Source organism: Octopus bimaculoides, chromosome 1, assembly GCF_046866305.1.
Source record: "Octopus bimaculoides isolate indiv1 chromosome 1, ASM4686630v1, whole genome shotgun sequence".
NCBI classification, from domain to species: domain Eukaryota; kingdom Metazoa; phylum Mollusca; class Cephalopoda; order Octopoda; family Octopodidae; genus Octopus; species Octopus bimaculoides.
The window spans coordinates 182,463,687-182,477,940 of record NC_142928.1 but is presented as its reverse complement, the minus strand read 5'-3'; the positions used below and the strand labels follow the sequence as shown (position 1 = coordinate 182,477,940).

The window sequence follows — 14,254 nt, the reverse complement described above, 5'->3', positions numbered from 1 at the left end:
TGGTGGCTAGTTTATAGGGAAGGGTCTTTATCTTTTTTTCTTTTTTTTTTTTACACAACTGATTGTTTTTTAGGAGATTTATTTCATTTGTTTAAAAGATAAAAAACATGAAGCTGATAGTTTCTCTAACTTCTGGATACTTTGTTTCTTTCTTTTTAGGAGATCAATGAATGCCTTTCAGGGCCCTGTCAAAATGGTGGTACTTGTACTGATTCAGTAAATAAATATACGTGTGCATGTATTAAAGGTTTTACAGGTGACAAGTGTGAAACTAACATCTTTGATTGTTCAGCAAGTTCCTGTCCATGGAATAATACTATATGTAAAGACAGAATCAACAACTTTACCTGTGAATGTAAACCTGGCTTTAATGGTAAGTGAAGTCATAATGCATTTTATCTGGTTGGAGCTGATTTACCATTTTTCTTTTCTTCCATTGTTATAGTTTTTGCATAATGCTGATGACACTTACCGCCTTACAGTGTTTCTCTTGCATTTTGGTTTTGTATTCTTGTCCTTGGTGTTGGCTGCAGGCTGCTGGTGCCATGTAAAAGCACATGTTCTGGTGTCACTTAAAAAGCACCCATACCAGTTGCAGGACACTCACCACCTTACAGTGTCTCCCTTACATTTCGGTTTATATCCTTCTCCTTTGACTTGTAGGCTGCTGGTGCCACATAAAAAGCACACATTTTGATGTCATGTAAAAAGTGCTGGTACCACATAGAAAGTAATCATTTTGGTGCCACATAAAAAGTGTTGGTGCCATGTAAAGAGCACGTGTTCTGGTGCTATTTCAAGAGCACCTGTTCTGGTGCCACATAAAAAACACCCATACCAGAGTCAGCACCCATGCTGGTGCCATGTAAAAAGTACCATGTATAAGGCACCTGTGTTGGTACCTATGCACCCTTTCCTTCTTACAGTTTCTTTACTGTTCATGTTTGTTTTCTTGTGTAGGATGCATATACTTTGTCTGTCATTGCTGTTGTTCTTTACTTGACTTATTGCTAATTTCTGTCCCTTCTTTTACTATTTTCCAACAAGTTGTAGTGCACCTGAGCACTGTATACCATATCATTAAGCTTGTACACCACTCTCCCAGTCTATGAAACTTGCTTCATCTCTGACTACCTTATTAAAAATTACTGTGATTCTCTTTGACTGTCAACATTGGGCAACATTATTTTATTGTTTTTATTTTAAATAGCACTGCATTGTTGTTTTATTTTTTGCAAAAATGATGTGGAAATGAATTGTTATCACAAGTATATTACTGGTACTTATTTTATTAACCCTTTTGATTCTAACCCACCTGAGACTGCTTCTGGTTCCATGATATAAACTTCCTATTTTAAAGTGATTGAAATTAAAAATACTAAATTATGTTCCAAGCACCAGCTTCATTATGATAAAGTTAATTTAATAAATTCATCATTAATTTCAAAATTAATTGAAACAAAGACCATGTAAGCTTTCAGTCTTTATTTTCACCATTGTACTCTGGTTTAAAATATTTCCTCTCAAATTCTTAACCAAATTTCCCTTTATGTTCTACATTTTCTAGGTTCAGTAGAGGATTGCAAGGACATTAATGAATGTGACAGTGATCCATGTAAGAATAATGCAACTTGTATTAACTTGGAGAACAAATTTCAATGTGACTGCATTCTTGGTTTTAATGGAAACACTTGCGACAATAATATTGATGATTGTGAACCTTCTCCTTGCCAGAATAATGCTACGTGAGTAACTTATTTTTGTAGATAATGTTTTATTGTGTCATTTTGGTTTACATTGTCCTTATTGTTTAATTGATATAAGTTACTGAAATTGGATCAGGTTCCATTTTAGTCCTAGGAGAACCCTGATTGAGATTTAAAAGAGCTATAATTAAAGACATTCCCAGCATTTCTGCACCAGTCCCAATATATTTCATTGTTTTGAAGCATGTAGTCATCAAGGTAATGTGGCACACCTCCTCCAGTACCACATAAAAGAGCACTCATGCTGGCTCTATGTAGAAGAGCAACCACACTGGTGCCATGTAAAAAGCACCTGTGTTGGTGCCTCATAAAAAGCAGCCATACTGGTGCTTCATAAAAAGCACTCATGCTAGTGCCACATAAAAAGGCACTCATGCTGGCACTATGTGACAAGCATCTGTGTTGGTGCCTTGTAAAAAGCACCCATGCTGGCACCACATAAAAAGCATCCAGTAAATTCTGTAAAGTGGTTGGCATTAGGAAGGGCATCCAGCTGTTGCAGCTCCTGTCAAACCATCCTACTCATGCCAACAGAGAAAACGAATGTTAAATGATGATAATGATGAAGATTGGGCAAGATGCTTAGTGGCATTTCTTCTGGCTCTTTATGTTCAGTGTTCAAACCCCACAGGGGTCACCTTTGCTTTTCATCCTTTTGGGGTTGATAAAATAAAGTATCAATCAAGTACTGGGCTGATATAATTGACTTGTCCCCTCCCCTCGAAATTGCGAGCTTTGAGTGCTGCAGTTGACTAGTGTCCTGTTCAGGAGAATATTGTGATCTCAATCACTTATATGCTATGGAAATTGGGTGTCCAACCTTATGAATCTTAAGGCTCAAGAAAAAAATGTCATCAAAGTTGGACACTTTCATGGAAATTCAACTTATATTTGTATTAATTGGTAGAAACAAACAATTTATTTTTCATCAAAGAGAAGTAGCCAGTTCTGAGAAGGAGTGAGAGAATAAACTGACCCCAGTACAGTACTTTGATTGGTACTTTATTTATTGATCCGAAAGGGTTGAAAGAGAAACTGGGTCTCAGTAGAGTTTGAATTAGGAAACCAGGACAAATACCATGAGATAATCTCAACACTGTAATGACTGTGCTGTACATCAAGTACTGGAGATAAATCAGCATTAGCATGCATGTGCTCCAGAGATAAAAGTCAAGCCAACATGGAGGAAGACTCGACATGATAACTAGACATGATAGAACTTGCAGCCAAATCTCACTGATATTGTTTTAGTGGTTCTCAACCAGTCCATATAAATTCTGGGACTCCAGATAAGATTTGATGGGGAGGTGGTCCACACTAGCAAAATAGTAAACTGGGGGTCCACAATAGTATTTTATGGGTTCATATAAAGTTTTGATTGAAATGTATGTATTGCAAGAAACAACTTGGTTTCTTTCTCTAACGTTTTACATAATTTAACCTACACAAAGGGATTTGTAATAAGACAAAATAGGAATTTTGAAAGAAGTATCTATAAAATTAGTTTTTAAATATTGACTGGGTGTGATACGTAAAAGCACCCACTACACTCTCTGAGTGGTTGGCGTTAGGAAGGGCATCCAGCTGTAGAAACTCTGCCAAATCAGATTGGAGCCTGGTGTTGCCATCCGGTTTCACCAGTCCTCAGTCAAATCGTCCAACCCATGCTAGCATGGAAAGCGGACGTTAAACGATGATGATGATGATGATGATGTTGTTGGGGTCCACCAGAATAAAATAGTATTTCAAAGGGGTCTGTAGATAAAAAATGGTTAAAAACCTCTGCTTTAATTGTATGTATTGCAAGAAACAGCCAGGTTTCTTTCTCTAACATTTCATATAGTTCCACCTTTACAAGTAAATGAGTGAATAACAAAACAGGAATTTTGAAAGAAGTATCTGTAAAATTAGTTTTTGAACACTGAATGGCTACAGGAGTCCACCAGAATATAATAGTAATCAAAAGGGTCCAGAGAAAGAAAATGGTTGAGAACCACTCTTTTAGACAGTTGTACTTTGTCTGTGAAGGTAAAGGCGCATGACTCGGTGGTTGGAGCATCGGGCTCATGCTCATGAGGTAGTGAGTTCGATTCCTGGACCAGGCTGTGTGTTGTGTTCTTGAGCAAGTCACTTTATTTCACATTACTCCAGTTAACTCAGCTGTAGAAATGAGTTGCGATGTCACTGGTGCCAAGCTGTATTAGCCTTTGCCTTTCCCTTGGATAACATCGGTGGCATGGAGAGGGAAGGCCTGCATGCATGGGTGTCTTCTGGTCTTTCATGCTACAGCCTTGTCTGGACTTGTGCCTTGGAGGGGAACTTTCTAGGTGCAAAAGTGCAATCCCATGGTCATTCATGACCAAAGGGGCTCTTTTTATCCTTTTAATTTTTCAAGATAGATGGAAGGAAAATAGAAAAACAAATAAATTATATTACCATTGTGTTCATTCTCATTTTAATGCTCACTTTTTCATGTTTGCATGGGTTAGATGGAATTTGTTGAAGCAAATGTTTTCTACGGCTGGATGCCCATCTTGTCACAAGTCCTCATTTGTAAGCAAGTAACATTACATAGTCTTATAGAATATACTTCCCTGTTCTTGCACCTTTCTTCATTATTAACATCATCAATTAACGTCCATGTCACATGCTGTCACGTGTTGGACGATTTGACAGGATCTGGTGGGTCCAAAGACAGCATCATGCTCCACTGTCTACTTTGGCACGGTTTCTGCCCTTGTCAAGCCAACCAGTTTACAGTGTGTACTGGGTGCTTTTTCGCATGATACCAACAGTAGTGAGGTCACCATGCTGTAAAGCTAAAAACCAAGGGAGATGGGTGATGCTTTATGTGAGATGAAGGTTCAACATATGAGAGCAGGTGGAGAGGAAGTTTCTTGTTGTGAAGGAGCTACATGGTTAACATTTAGAAGAGAGGATGAAAGTATGTGTGTGAAAGAATGAAAAGTTTGTAAAGCTTTTTTACCTCTTGATGTTCTTTCAGTTGCCTTGATGGCATTAATAACTATACATGTAAGTGTGCCGGAGGTTTTAAGGATCGGAACTGTAGCACGAATATTGATGACTGTGCTGATAAGCCCTGCAAGAATGGGGGTGTTTGCATTGATCTGGTAAGTTTGTCTGTTGTTTCACATAACAACCTCCTCCTCCTCCTCCTCTTTGGCTTTTTCTCCCTCCTCTTCTTTGCTCCTCTTTCTTCTCTTCCCCTTTTCCTTCTTTTCTTAACTCACAATGAATACTATATGTAACAGTTTATATGTAATAATTTACCCTGAACATTTTAATGTTCTACACTTGAGCCTACAGTCAAAATTTAATATTGTACTCTGCATAAACCATATGGCTTCAGGTTCACTCCTGTTGTGTGGCATCTTCAGTCAGTGTCTTCTATAGTCCCAGGTCAACCAGAGACTTGTGAACAGATGGATATTGTAGACGGTGACTGAAGAAGCCTGTTGTGTGTGTGTGTGTGTATGTATGCGTGTGTATATATATATAGGTGCAGGTGTGGCTGTTTGGTAAGAAGCTTGCTTCCCAACCGCATGGGTCTAGGTTCAGTTCCACTACATGGTACCTTGGGTCAGTGTTTTTTTACTATAGCCTTGGGCTGACCAAAGCCTTGTGAGTTGATTTGGTCAACGGAAACTGAAAGAAGCCTGTCATATATATATATATAATATATATATATATATTAGTGAGAATGGAGGAGGATAGCTGCGTGAAAAAGTGCCACACCCTAACAGTTGAGGGAACCCGTGGAAGAGGTAGGCCCAGGAAGACCTGGGCTGAGGTGGTGAGGCAAGACCTTCGTACATTGGGCCTCACCGAGGCGATGACTACTGACCGAGACCTTTGGAAATGTGCTGTGCGTGAGAAGACCCGGCAAGCCAAGTAAGATCGTTGCCAGTGCCCCTGGACTGGTTCTTGTGCGGGTGGCACATGAGATGCACCATTTTGAGCATGGCCATTGCCAGTACCGCCTGACTGGCTCCTGTAGGATTTTCGAGCGAGATCGTTGCCAGTGCCCCTGGACTAGCTTGTGTGGGTGGCACATAAAAGACACCATTTCGAGCGTGGCCGTTTTCGTGCGGGTGACACGTAAAAGCACCCACTACACTCTCTGAGTGGTTGGCGTTAGGAAGGGCATCCAGCTGTAGAAACTCTGCCAAATCAGACTGGAGCCTGGTGTTGCCATCCGGTTTCACCAGTCCTCAGTCAAATCGTCCAACCCATGCTAGCATGGAAAGCGGACGTTAAACGATGATGATGATGATGATGATTTGTGTGTGTGTGTGTCTTTGTGTTTGTCCCCATCACCATCGCCTGACACCCAATCATTTTGTGTTTACATCCCTGTGACTTAGCGGCTTGGCAAAAGAGACCAATAGAATAAGTACTAGGCTAACAAACAATAAGTCCTGGAGTCGATTTCTTTGACTAAAACTCTTTAAGGTGGTGCTTCAATTCAAATGGCTGAAACAAGTAAAAGAATAAAAAGAATATATATACACACACATACATGCTCAAGGGTGTGCTGAAAAGTTCCTGACTTTGGATAAAAGTAAATACAGGAGGATCAGTTAATTATGATTTTATACAACATATTCCTCTCTCAGATTCACACACAGCAGTCTGTCAATTTTCCTAAGCCATTTAAAAGAACTCGGAAGGTTGGGCTTCCAACCAGGTTTATTTGCAACACCTAGGAAGTTTTCAGCATCTCCTCTATATAGCGTGTGTGTGTGTGTGTTTGTTGGTTCTCCTTGTCTCTTCATTGCATCATCATCATTGTTTAACGTCCGCTTTCCATGCTAGCATGGGTTGAACAATTTGACTGAGGACTGGCGAACCAGATGGCTGCACCAGGCTCCAGTCTGACCTGGCAGAGTTTCTACAGTTGGATGCCCTTCCTAACGCCAACCACTCGGAGAGTGTAGTGGGTGCTTTTACATGCCACCGGCACGAGGGCCAGTCAGGCGGTACTGGCAACAGCCATGCTCAAAAAGGTGGTTTTTATGTGCCACCTGCACGGGAGGCAGTCCAGCGGCACTGGCAACGACCTCGCTCGAATGATTTTCTAACGTGCCACCAGCACAAGTGCTTGTTATACATGCAGTGTCATTCTTTTCCAGTATTTCATGGAAACATGTCTGGTCATAGAGAATTATTACCTTACCTGGAAACAGGTGAGGGTTGGCAGACAGGCAGGGCATCCAGCCATAGAAAGTTTGCTTTGACAAATTCAGTCTGACTTATACAAGCATGGAAAAGTAGGCATTAGAATGATAATGATGATTATGGTGACAACGATGGTGGTTTTGATGACAATGATGATGACAAGTAACATTTTACACCAACCAGTACCCTGACAATACTGTATCGTATCAAACGACTGATTGAATGCAGCTTGCTGCATCTCATTCTTTAAAGCTTTAGATCTACAATTAACTGTAAACTACCTCGAGACATCGTGTGTAGGCACTAGGCATATTGTTGCTGAGGTGTGATGCCTTAACTAATGCCAACATACACATTATCACAGCAGCTTGTTGTAGTTATGATCATTGCATGTCCAGAAGAGCTTATATCAGCATGTTTATTTTCAAACTAGGGTTTATCTCTGTCCATCTATCTCTCTATCTGTCAATCAACTAGACAAGCTCCATCTTCCACTATATCACCATCAACTGTAGTTTTCTCTATGATAAGACACAGGTAATCTCACATCTACACATACAGGCACGTACAAGCACATGTGCATATGCATGCAGGCAAGTTCACATATGCACACACACACACACACACACACACACACAGAGGCACATATGTTTAAAAACAGCTGTTAATCTTTTTTTTTATAAACTGTATTTTTCTGTCAGATACAAAACTACAAATGTAATTGTGCCCCTGGCTGGACTGGAGTAAACTGTTCTAAGGACTTTGACGAATGTTCGTTGGGACTGTGTCAGAATGGTGCTCAATGCAAAAACCTTCTTAATGATTACAATTGTTCCTGTGTACCTGGATATGAAGGTAGAGTTTTTTATTATTATTATTATTATTATCATTATTATGTGGAGAGCTGGCAGAACTGTTAGTACACTCTAAAAATGCTTAGTGGCATTTCGTCTGTTTTTCTGTTCTGAGTGCAAAAGCTGTCGTCGAGGTACCGGACAAGGATTCTGGATTATTTTTCCTAATTTGTTTTACTTAATTTTTGAGATTGGTCAGGTTCATTTTTAGTATTCTTGTTTGTGAGAGCAGTCGAGTTTATTTCAGATATTCTCATTTTAAAAGTCATCTCTAGCTAATTGTTGAGAGGACGTTGGTGTTGCCTTGGCAGAGGTTTGCACTCTCTGAATGCACTTGTTATTATTGTTATTATTTTTATTCAGTTGTCCTATTTTTGTTGTGCTTTCACTGCACTACCAAGGGCAGTTCTGTGTGCTTTAGGTGTGTGCTGTGGTTTATTTTGGTAGTGTTATTTTTACTGTATTAAAAGTGCTCTACATAGAATGTGTGTTATGACTAGCATTACCTTAAAGATATATATTCCTTTTTGTTGATTTTCTTTTCACACAACTGCTGTTTAATAATACTAAAATGTCTTCTTGGCGATTCTTCTATTCAGAGATATTGTGTAACACTGTTTAACTTATATTTCAGGTAAAAACTGCAGTATAGATATTAATGACTGTCTGATCAACCCTTGTCAAAATGGAGGAAAATGTAAAGATTTAGTGAACGATTATTTTTGCAATTGCACATCAGAATGGATGGGAAAGAATTGCAGTGAGGAATATGATGCATGTTCATTTAAACCTTGTCAAAACAATGCCACGTGTTCTTCACTAAAACGGTTTCGGGACTACAATTGCTCATGTGTATTAGGCTTCGATGGTGTCAACTGTGAGAATAATATTGACGACTGTAAAAATGTGACGTGTGAAAATGGCACAGTCTGCTTTGATGAAATAAATTCCTATCATTGTGCTTGTCCAATAGGTTTGTAAATTTTTAATATATTTTCTTAGATAAATATTTTTGCATATCAATGGTAATACCATACCACATTGGAAGCAGTAACAGCTGTTAGATGGGATGCAGTCTATTTGCATTGAATTAATAAATAATAATTGATGTAAGTCAATTGCTATTCATTAGTACTCCATTTTCTGTTTTCTTTGAATTCTGATTCTTGATAATCCCATGTTTATCCTTGTCTTTACCTATAGTTTATGAGAATAATATGTTTGCATATGTATGCCCATGGTTAAACATAGGTAATATACCAGTAGTGTAATGGATACTTCTATCCCTAGATGGTTATTTTAACCTCTAACTCAACTAACCTTTATTTTCTTTAATAATGGTTTCTTTTGTCATGACTATGTTGAAATAAGTCTCACTCCCCACCCTCGCTTTTAAAATGCCAGTAGTCATGTAGCTGCCCAACAGAGAGAAACCTGTTTTATTCTGGCCCTTTTCTCTCATACTTTTAACCCACTCCCCTCCACCTCATCTTCTAGTGTAAAGGGTTCATAGTTTTGCAAGCTGTATGGTAACCTCACTAAACCTGGTAGCATGAAAAAAAAAAAAGCACCCAGTACATGTAAATTGGTTAGCATTAAGAAGGGTATCCAGCTGTAGAAACCATGCCAAAACAGCGACGCCTCATACATTCCTTGGTGGTGGTGGTGGTGGTGGTGGTAGGGGCATCAGATCCTGTCAAACTGTCCAACCCATGCCAGCATGAAACATTGATGTTAAATGACGGTGATGGAAACTGGAGCTGCACTCACATCATCAATGCTGTTTTAAATCTTTTCATGCTTGCATGGGTTGAACTGTTTCCATCTAGTGCAATAGTTTTGCATGATTAAGAATGTTTTTCACAAAAGATTGGATATGAAGGATACTGCTTGTGTGACAGTGGCACTCATTTACAATTATCATGCAAAGTCAAGGCAAGGTGACAATAATAAACACACACACACATGACACTACAGGCTTCTTTCAGTTTCTGTCCATCAAATCCACTCAAAAGACACTTGCCCAAAGTGGCACTCAGTGGGACTGAACCTACAACCATGTGGTTGGGAAGTAAAATTCTTACCACACAGCCATATCTGAGCATATAGATAAAATTTCTAATTCGTACCAGTGTGCACCAGTTTTAACCAGTAATTTGCAAAGTATAAATGAAGAGAAGCAAATTGCAGGTTATAGTCTCAGAAATTTTATCTTAACAACTGGTAATCTCTTTATATCAAAGACCATCACAAAATAGAATGGGTTTAAGTAATAGGAGATGGAAATGTTTTGTAAAAAAGCTGTATTTTTAGTGACCTTTTAGCATATTTTTCATTTCTTCTGTAGTATTAACACATTTAATTTCAGGAACTTGCTGAAATAGTTTCTAATTTTTGCCCACTTGGACACCACTCAGTTCCTTTGACTATGATAATTTGCTTTGTTTTAAAGAAAACATGTTGCAAAGGCACAAGTGTGGCTGTGTGGTAAGAAGCTTGCTTCCCAACCACATGGTTTCATGTTCAGTCCCATTGCATGGCCTCTTGGGCAAATATCTTCTCCTATAGCTTTGGGCTGGCCAAAGCCTTGTGAGTAGATCTGGGAGACAGAAACTGAAAGAAGCCTGTTTGTGTATGTATGTATGTGTGTGTGTGTGTGTGTGTGTGTGTGTGTATATATATATATATATATATATATATATATATATATACACACACACACACATACATGGGTGGGTAGTTGTCTGTTCCCTGCCCCCTGCCCCAAGCTATTGCTTGACAACCATTGTTGGTGTGTTTATGTCCCTGTGACTTAGTAGTTTGGCAAGAGACCAATAACATAAGTACCAAGCTTAAAAAAGATAAGTACTTGGGTTGATCTATTTGACCAAAGTTTGTGCTCCAGTATGGTCATAGTCTAATGACTGAAGCAAGGAAAAGGTAAAGAGTAACTTCATTTACCATGTTTGGGCTCTTGAGTCTGCAGGATCATTAGCATGAAGGTTTTCTCAGTTTCTTTGGTGTATAGATGGAACTGAGAATACAATACTCTTCACTGAATAGGTCACCAGTTTGTAGTAGGGCTATTCCTCCAGCTATTACAGGTACCTATTTTCAGCTGATTGCACCAGAGCAACATGATATGAAGTGTTTTGTTCAAGAACACAATATACCACCCAGTCTGGAAGTTGAAACTATGGCCTTATGGTCATGAATCTAACACTCTAACCATCAGGCCATGTACCTTAATTTTTTTTTTTTTTTGGTGTTGGGGTGGAATTATGGAACCAAGCAGAGTCATTTGGCTTGTCTATTCTTGTCAAACTGCCCAACCCATTGCCAACATGGGAAAAGAGATGTTAAATAATGATTATAATATTAAGACTAGGCTATTAAATGTAATGTAATAAAATAAATAATATCATTAGTTCATAAATGTGTATGGAATAATCTTTTTCACTTTTTGTATTTTTTCATCTTCATTGCTGTATTTGCAATAATAATGATAATAATAATGATGAAAAGCAAAACAATTCCTTACTTATAAATCTAAAAATATTGTTCATTTATAGGAATGAAAGGAAACAACTGTTCAGAAGACATTAATGAATGTGAAAAGAAACCTTGTCAACACAATGGCAAATGTTTAAATAGTATTGGAAGTTATAAATGTGAGTGTGATTTTAAAATAGAAACAATTGAGAACAATGTGCACTTAAAATACCCAACTGGTTACAACGGCACCAATTGTGAGAATGACATTAACGAATGTAATTATATATTTCCTGGTGAAAATCATGGTATCTGCTTGAATGGTGGTCATTGCACTAATCGACAAGGAAGTTTTTTATGCACCTGTGACAATTCTGGAAGTGAGGGCAAATATACTGTAGGTAAGTTGGTATAATTTTTCAAAATAAATTTTAAGATCATATTTAAGATGATAAACTCTCTCAATATTAATGTGACATAAAATTGATAAAAATAATAATAATAATAATAATTTCAAATTTTGGCACAGGTCCACCAGTTTTGAGGGAGGGGATAAATCAGTTATAGTTACATCGACCTTAGTATTCAACAGGTATTTATTTTGACCCCCGAAAGGACGAAAAGTGAAGTCAACCTAGGCTGAATTTGAACAGAATGTAGAGATGGATGAAATACTGCTAAGCATTATGCCTGGCGTGGTAACAATTTTGCCTGTTCACTGCCTTAATAATAACAACAACAACAATAATAATGATAATAGCCCTGATGCCGTACCACTGACTCTCGTGGCTTCTGATCTTAGCTGATTGGAAATGTTAACATGTCTTGGTCTAAAATATGGGCCACAGCAAAATACTCCAGATTTGCTTATCAATTGCTTGATCATAACCAGTTGAACATGTCTCTTAGTGGCCGACAATATGTGCATTTCTGATCATGAGTAGGAGTAGTGAAGGAGAATCAGAACTATGTGTTGAGAGGAATTCTTTTGAGTTTGAATAGTTCACTCCTGGAAATAGGGGTGTTTCAGTCATCATCCTTAAACGATTCTTATTCAGGGACCTTTTTTGAGCATGATGGGCTACTCAACCTGAAGAAAATTTTAACTGAGACCCACTTGCAAAGTCATGTACTGTTTATCTCAATATGAGGTCACCATGTTGCGCACATATGGTTGTGATGCATGTACCTGATGTACCCATATCAGGCCGGTAGTCATGATTGGGCTTTGTATATTTGTACCCCAGCATTATTTTGATGGTGTGTACTGTCCTGTTACTCAATATTAATGACTTGTAGGGACATGGTATTTCATTATGCAACCATAATATACTAAAGAGTATATTGAATAATTTTATTAATCTATACTTTGTTCTACTGTGTTAGCAGTGTGTTTTACATCACTTGTTAAGGTTATCTCTACAGATATTCTATAGAAATTATAACTGATTTTTGTTATGACATTTCAGCATCTCAGATATGAAATGTCATAACAAAAATTAATTCTAGCTATAATTTCTATAGAATATCTGTAGCAATAACCTTACCAAGTAATGTCACTCAGTAGTAGTAGTAGTAGTAGTAGTAGTAATAATAATACATCTATCCTTGTTCATCATGAGGATTTGGTACCCAAAAATACTGTGATCAATGAATCATCTCGATGCACTTCGTAAATGGAATGAATTGTGGATTGGTTGACACCAAACTCACAACCAACAACAGTGATGCTTCTACTACCACGCATTTTCTGGATCATCTCTACCTTTTCCTGTAGAGAATACAATCATCTGCACTGTTTGTTAGGATCAGGTGCTTTTGTCTTTTGTCTCTTCACTGGTCCCATGTTAATAGGTATATGTATGCAAATACATGTGGAAATACACAGCCTCGCAGCATGGCCATGTAAACACATGATATTCAGTGCATTTTAGATAACTGAGCATTGTGGGTAGTTGATGGGGCATGTTTTTGTGGTACAAACAGAATCTTTGATTGATCATTGACCCATGTTACGAAGGTGGGCTGAAAAGTTCATATTGCCGACGATGAAAGAGTGATGCTTGAGCTATGAAATTCTGCATGCAATAATGCTTAAAGAAGGCTCTTAAAGTAACTAGTTGTGGCATCTCTTGAAAATGGACAAAATTTGGCAACGTTGTGTTTATCAAGTACCTGCAGAAAAAGGGTTTAACTCTTAAAGAAATTCATGCAGACATGGTTGCTACATTAGGGTATGACTCTCCAGCTTTATCAACAGTGCAAAGGTGGGCAGCTGAATTTAGGAGGGCAAAGGAGTGTCTTGAAGATGACCCAAAGTTTGGACATCCTGCACCTTTCACCACTGAGGAAAACATTGTGTGATGAACACAATGTTGGACGATAGGTGATTGACTATAAATCAAATAGCCAATGCTATTAGCATATCCCATGAGAAAATTGATAACATTCTGCACAACGAACTTGGCATGATGAAGGTTTTTGCATCAGTGTTGCAGTACTTGGATCTCATTGGTGAAGAAACTTTCATCCTGTTAGTCAAAAAAGCCATCAACAGCAGATTTGATGTTGCCATCACTGCAACACTGGTTCCCAACCAAGTGTTTTTTCATAGTGGGGAACAGATGATAGTCAGATGTAGTCAAATCAGAAGAATAGGGAGGGTGATCAACCAGCTGAAAGCTACAGTCATGCACAACAGCTATTGAAAGCAAGGACTTGTGTGCTGGAACATTGTCCTGATAAAACAAGACCCCTTTCATCAGTTTTCCTGGGCGTTTGGTCGTGATAAGCTTTTGTAATTGCCTCAGCAAGTTGGCATAGTACTCTCCATTGATGGTGTGACCCCTTTGAAAATAGTTAATAAATACTATGCCTTTTGCATTCCATTGGTGAAAAGGGGCACCAGGCTGATCACATCACAGGAAAATCTGACATTTAAGG

At 38.3% G+C, this 14,254-nt stretch overlaps 1 protein-coding gene across 8 annotated transcripts in view; it reads left to right on the top strand.

Annotated features, from left to right (window-relative positions):
• Nucleotides 1-14,254, top strand: part of LOC106873032 (protein crumbs) — a 207,477-nt gene that overhangs the window by 97,121 nt on the left and 96,102 nt on the right. For all 8 annotated transcript variants that reach the window (XM_089363381.1, XM_052972968.2, XM_089363392.1 and 5 more), the window contains 6 exons: nucleotides 160-373; nucleotides 1,568-1,745; nucleotides 4,771-4,897; nucleotides 7,667-7,820; nucleotides 8,454-8,792; nucleotides 11,392-11,712. In XM_089363381.1, coding sequence (XP_089219507.1) covers nucleotides 160-373; nucleotides 1,568-1,745; nucleotides 4,771-4,897; nucleotides 7,667-7,820; nucleotides 8,454-8,792; nucleotides 11,392-11,712 — 1,333 coding nt within the window. The remainder of the gene's footprint in view (nucleotides 1-159; nucleotides 374-1,567; nucleotides 1,746-4,770; nucleotides 4,898-7,666; nucleotides 7,821-8,453; nucleotides 8,793-11,391; nucleotides 11,713-14,254) is intronic.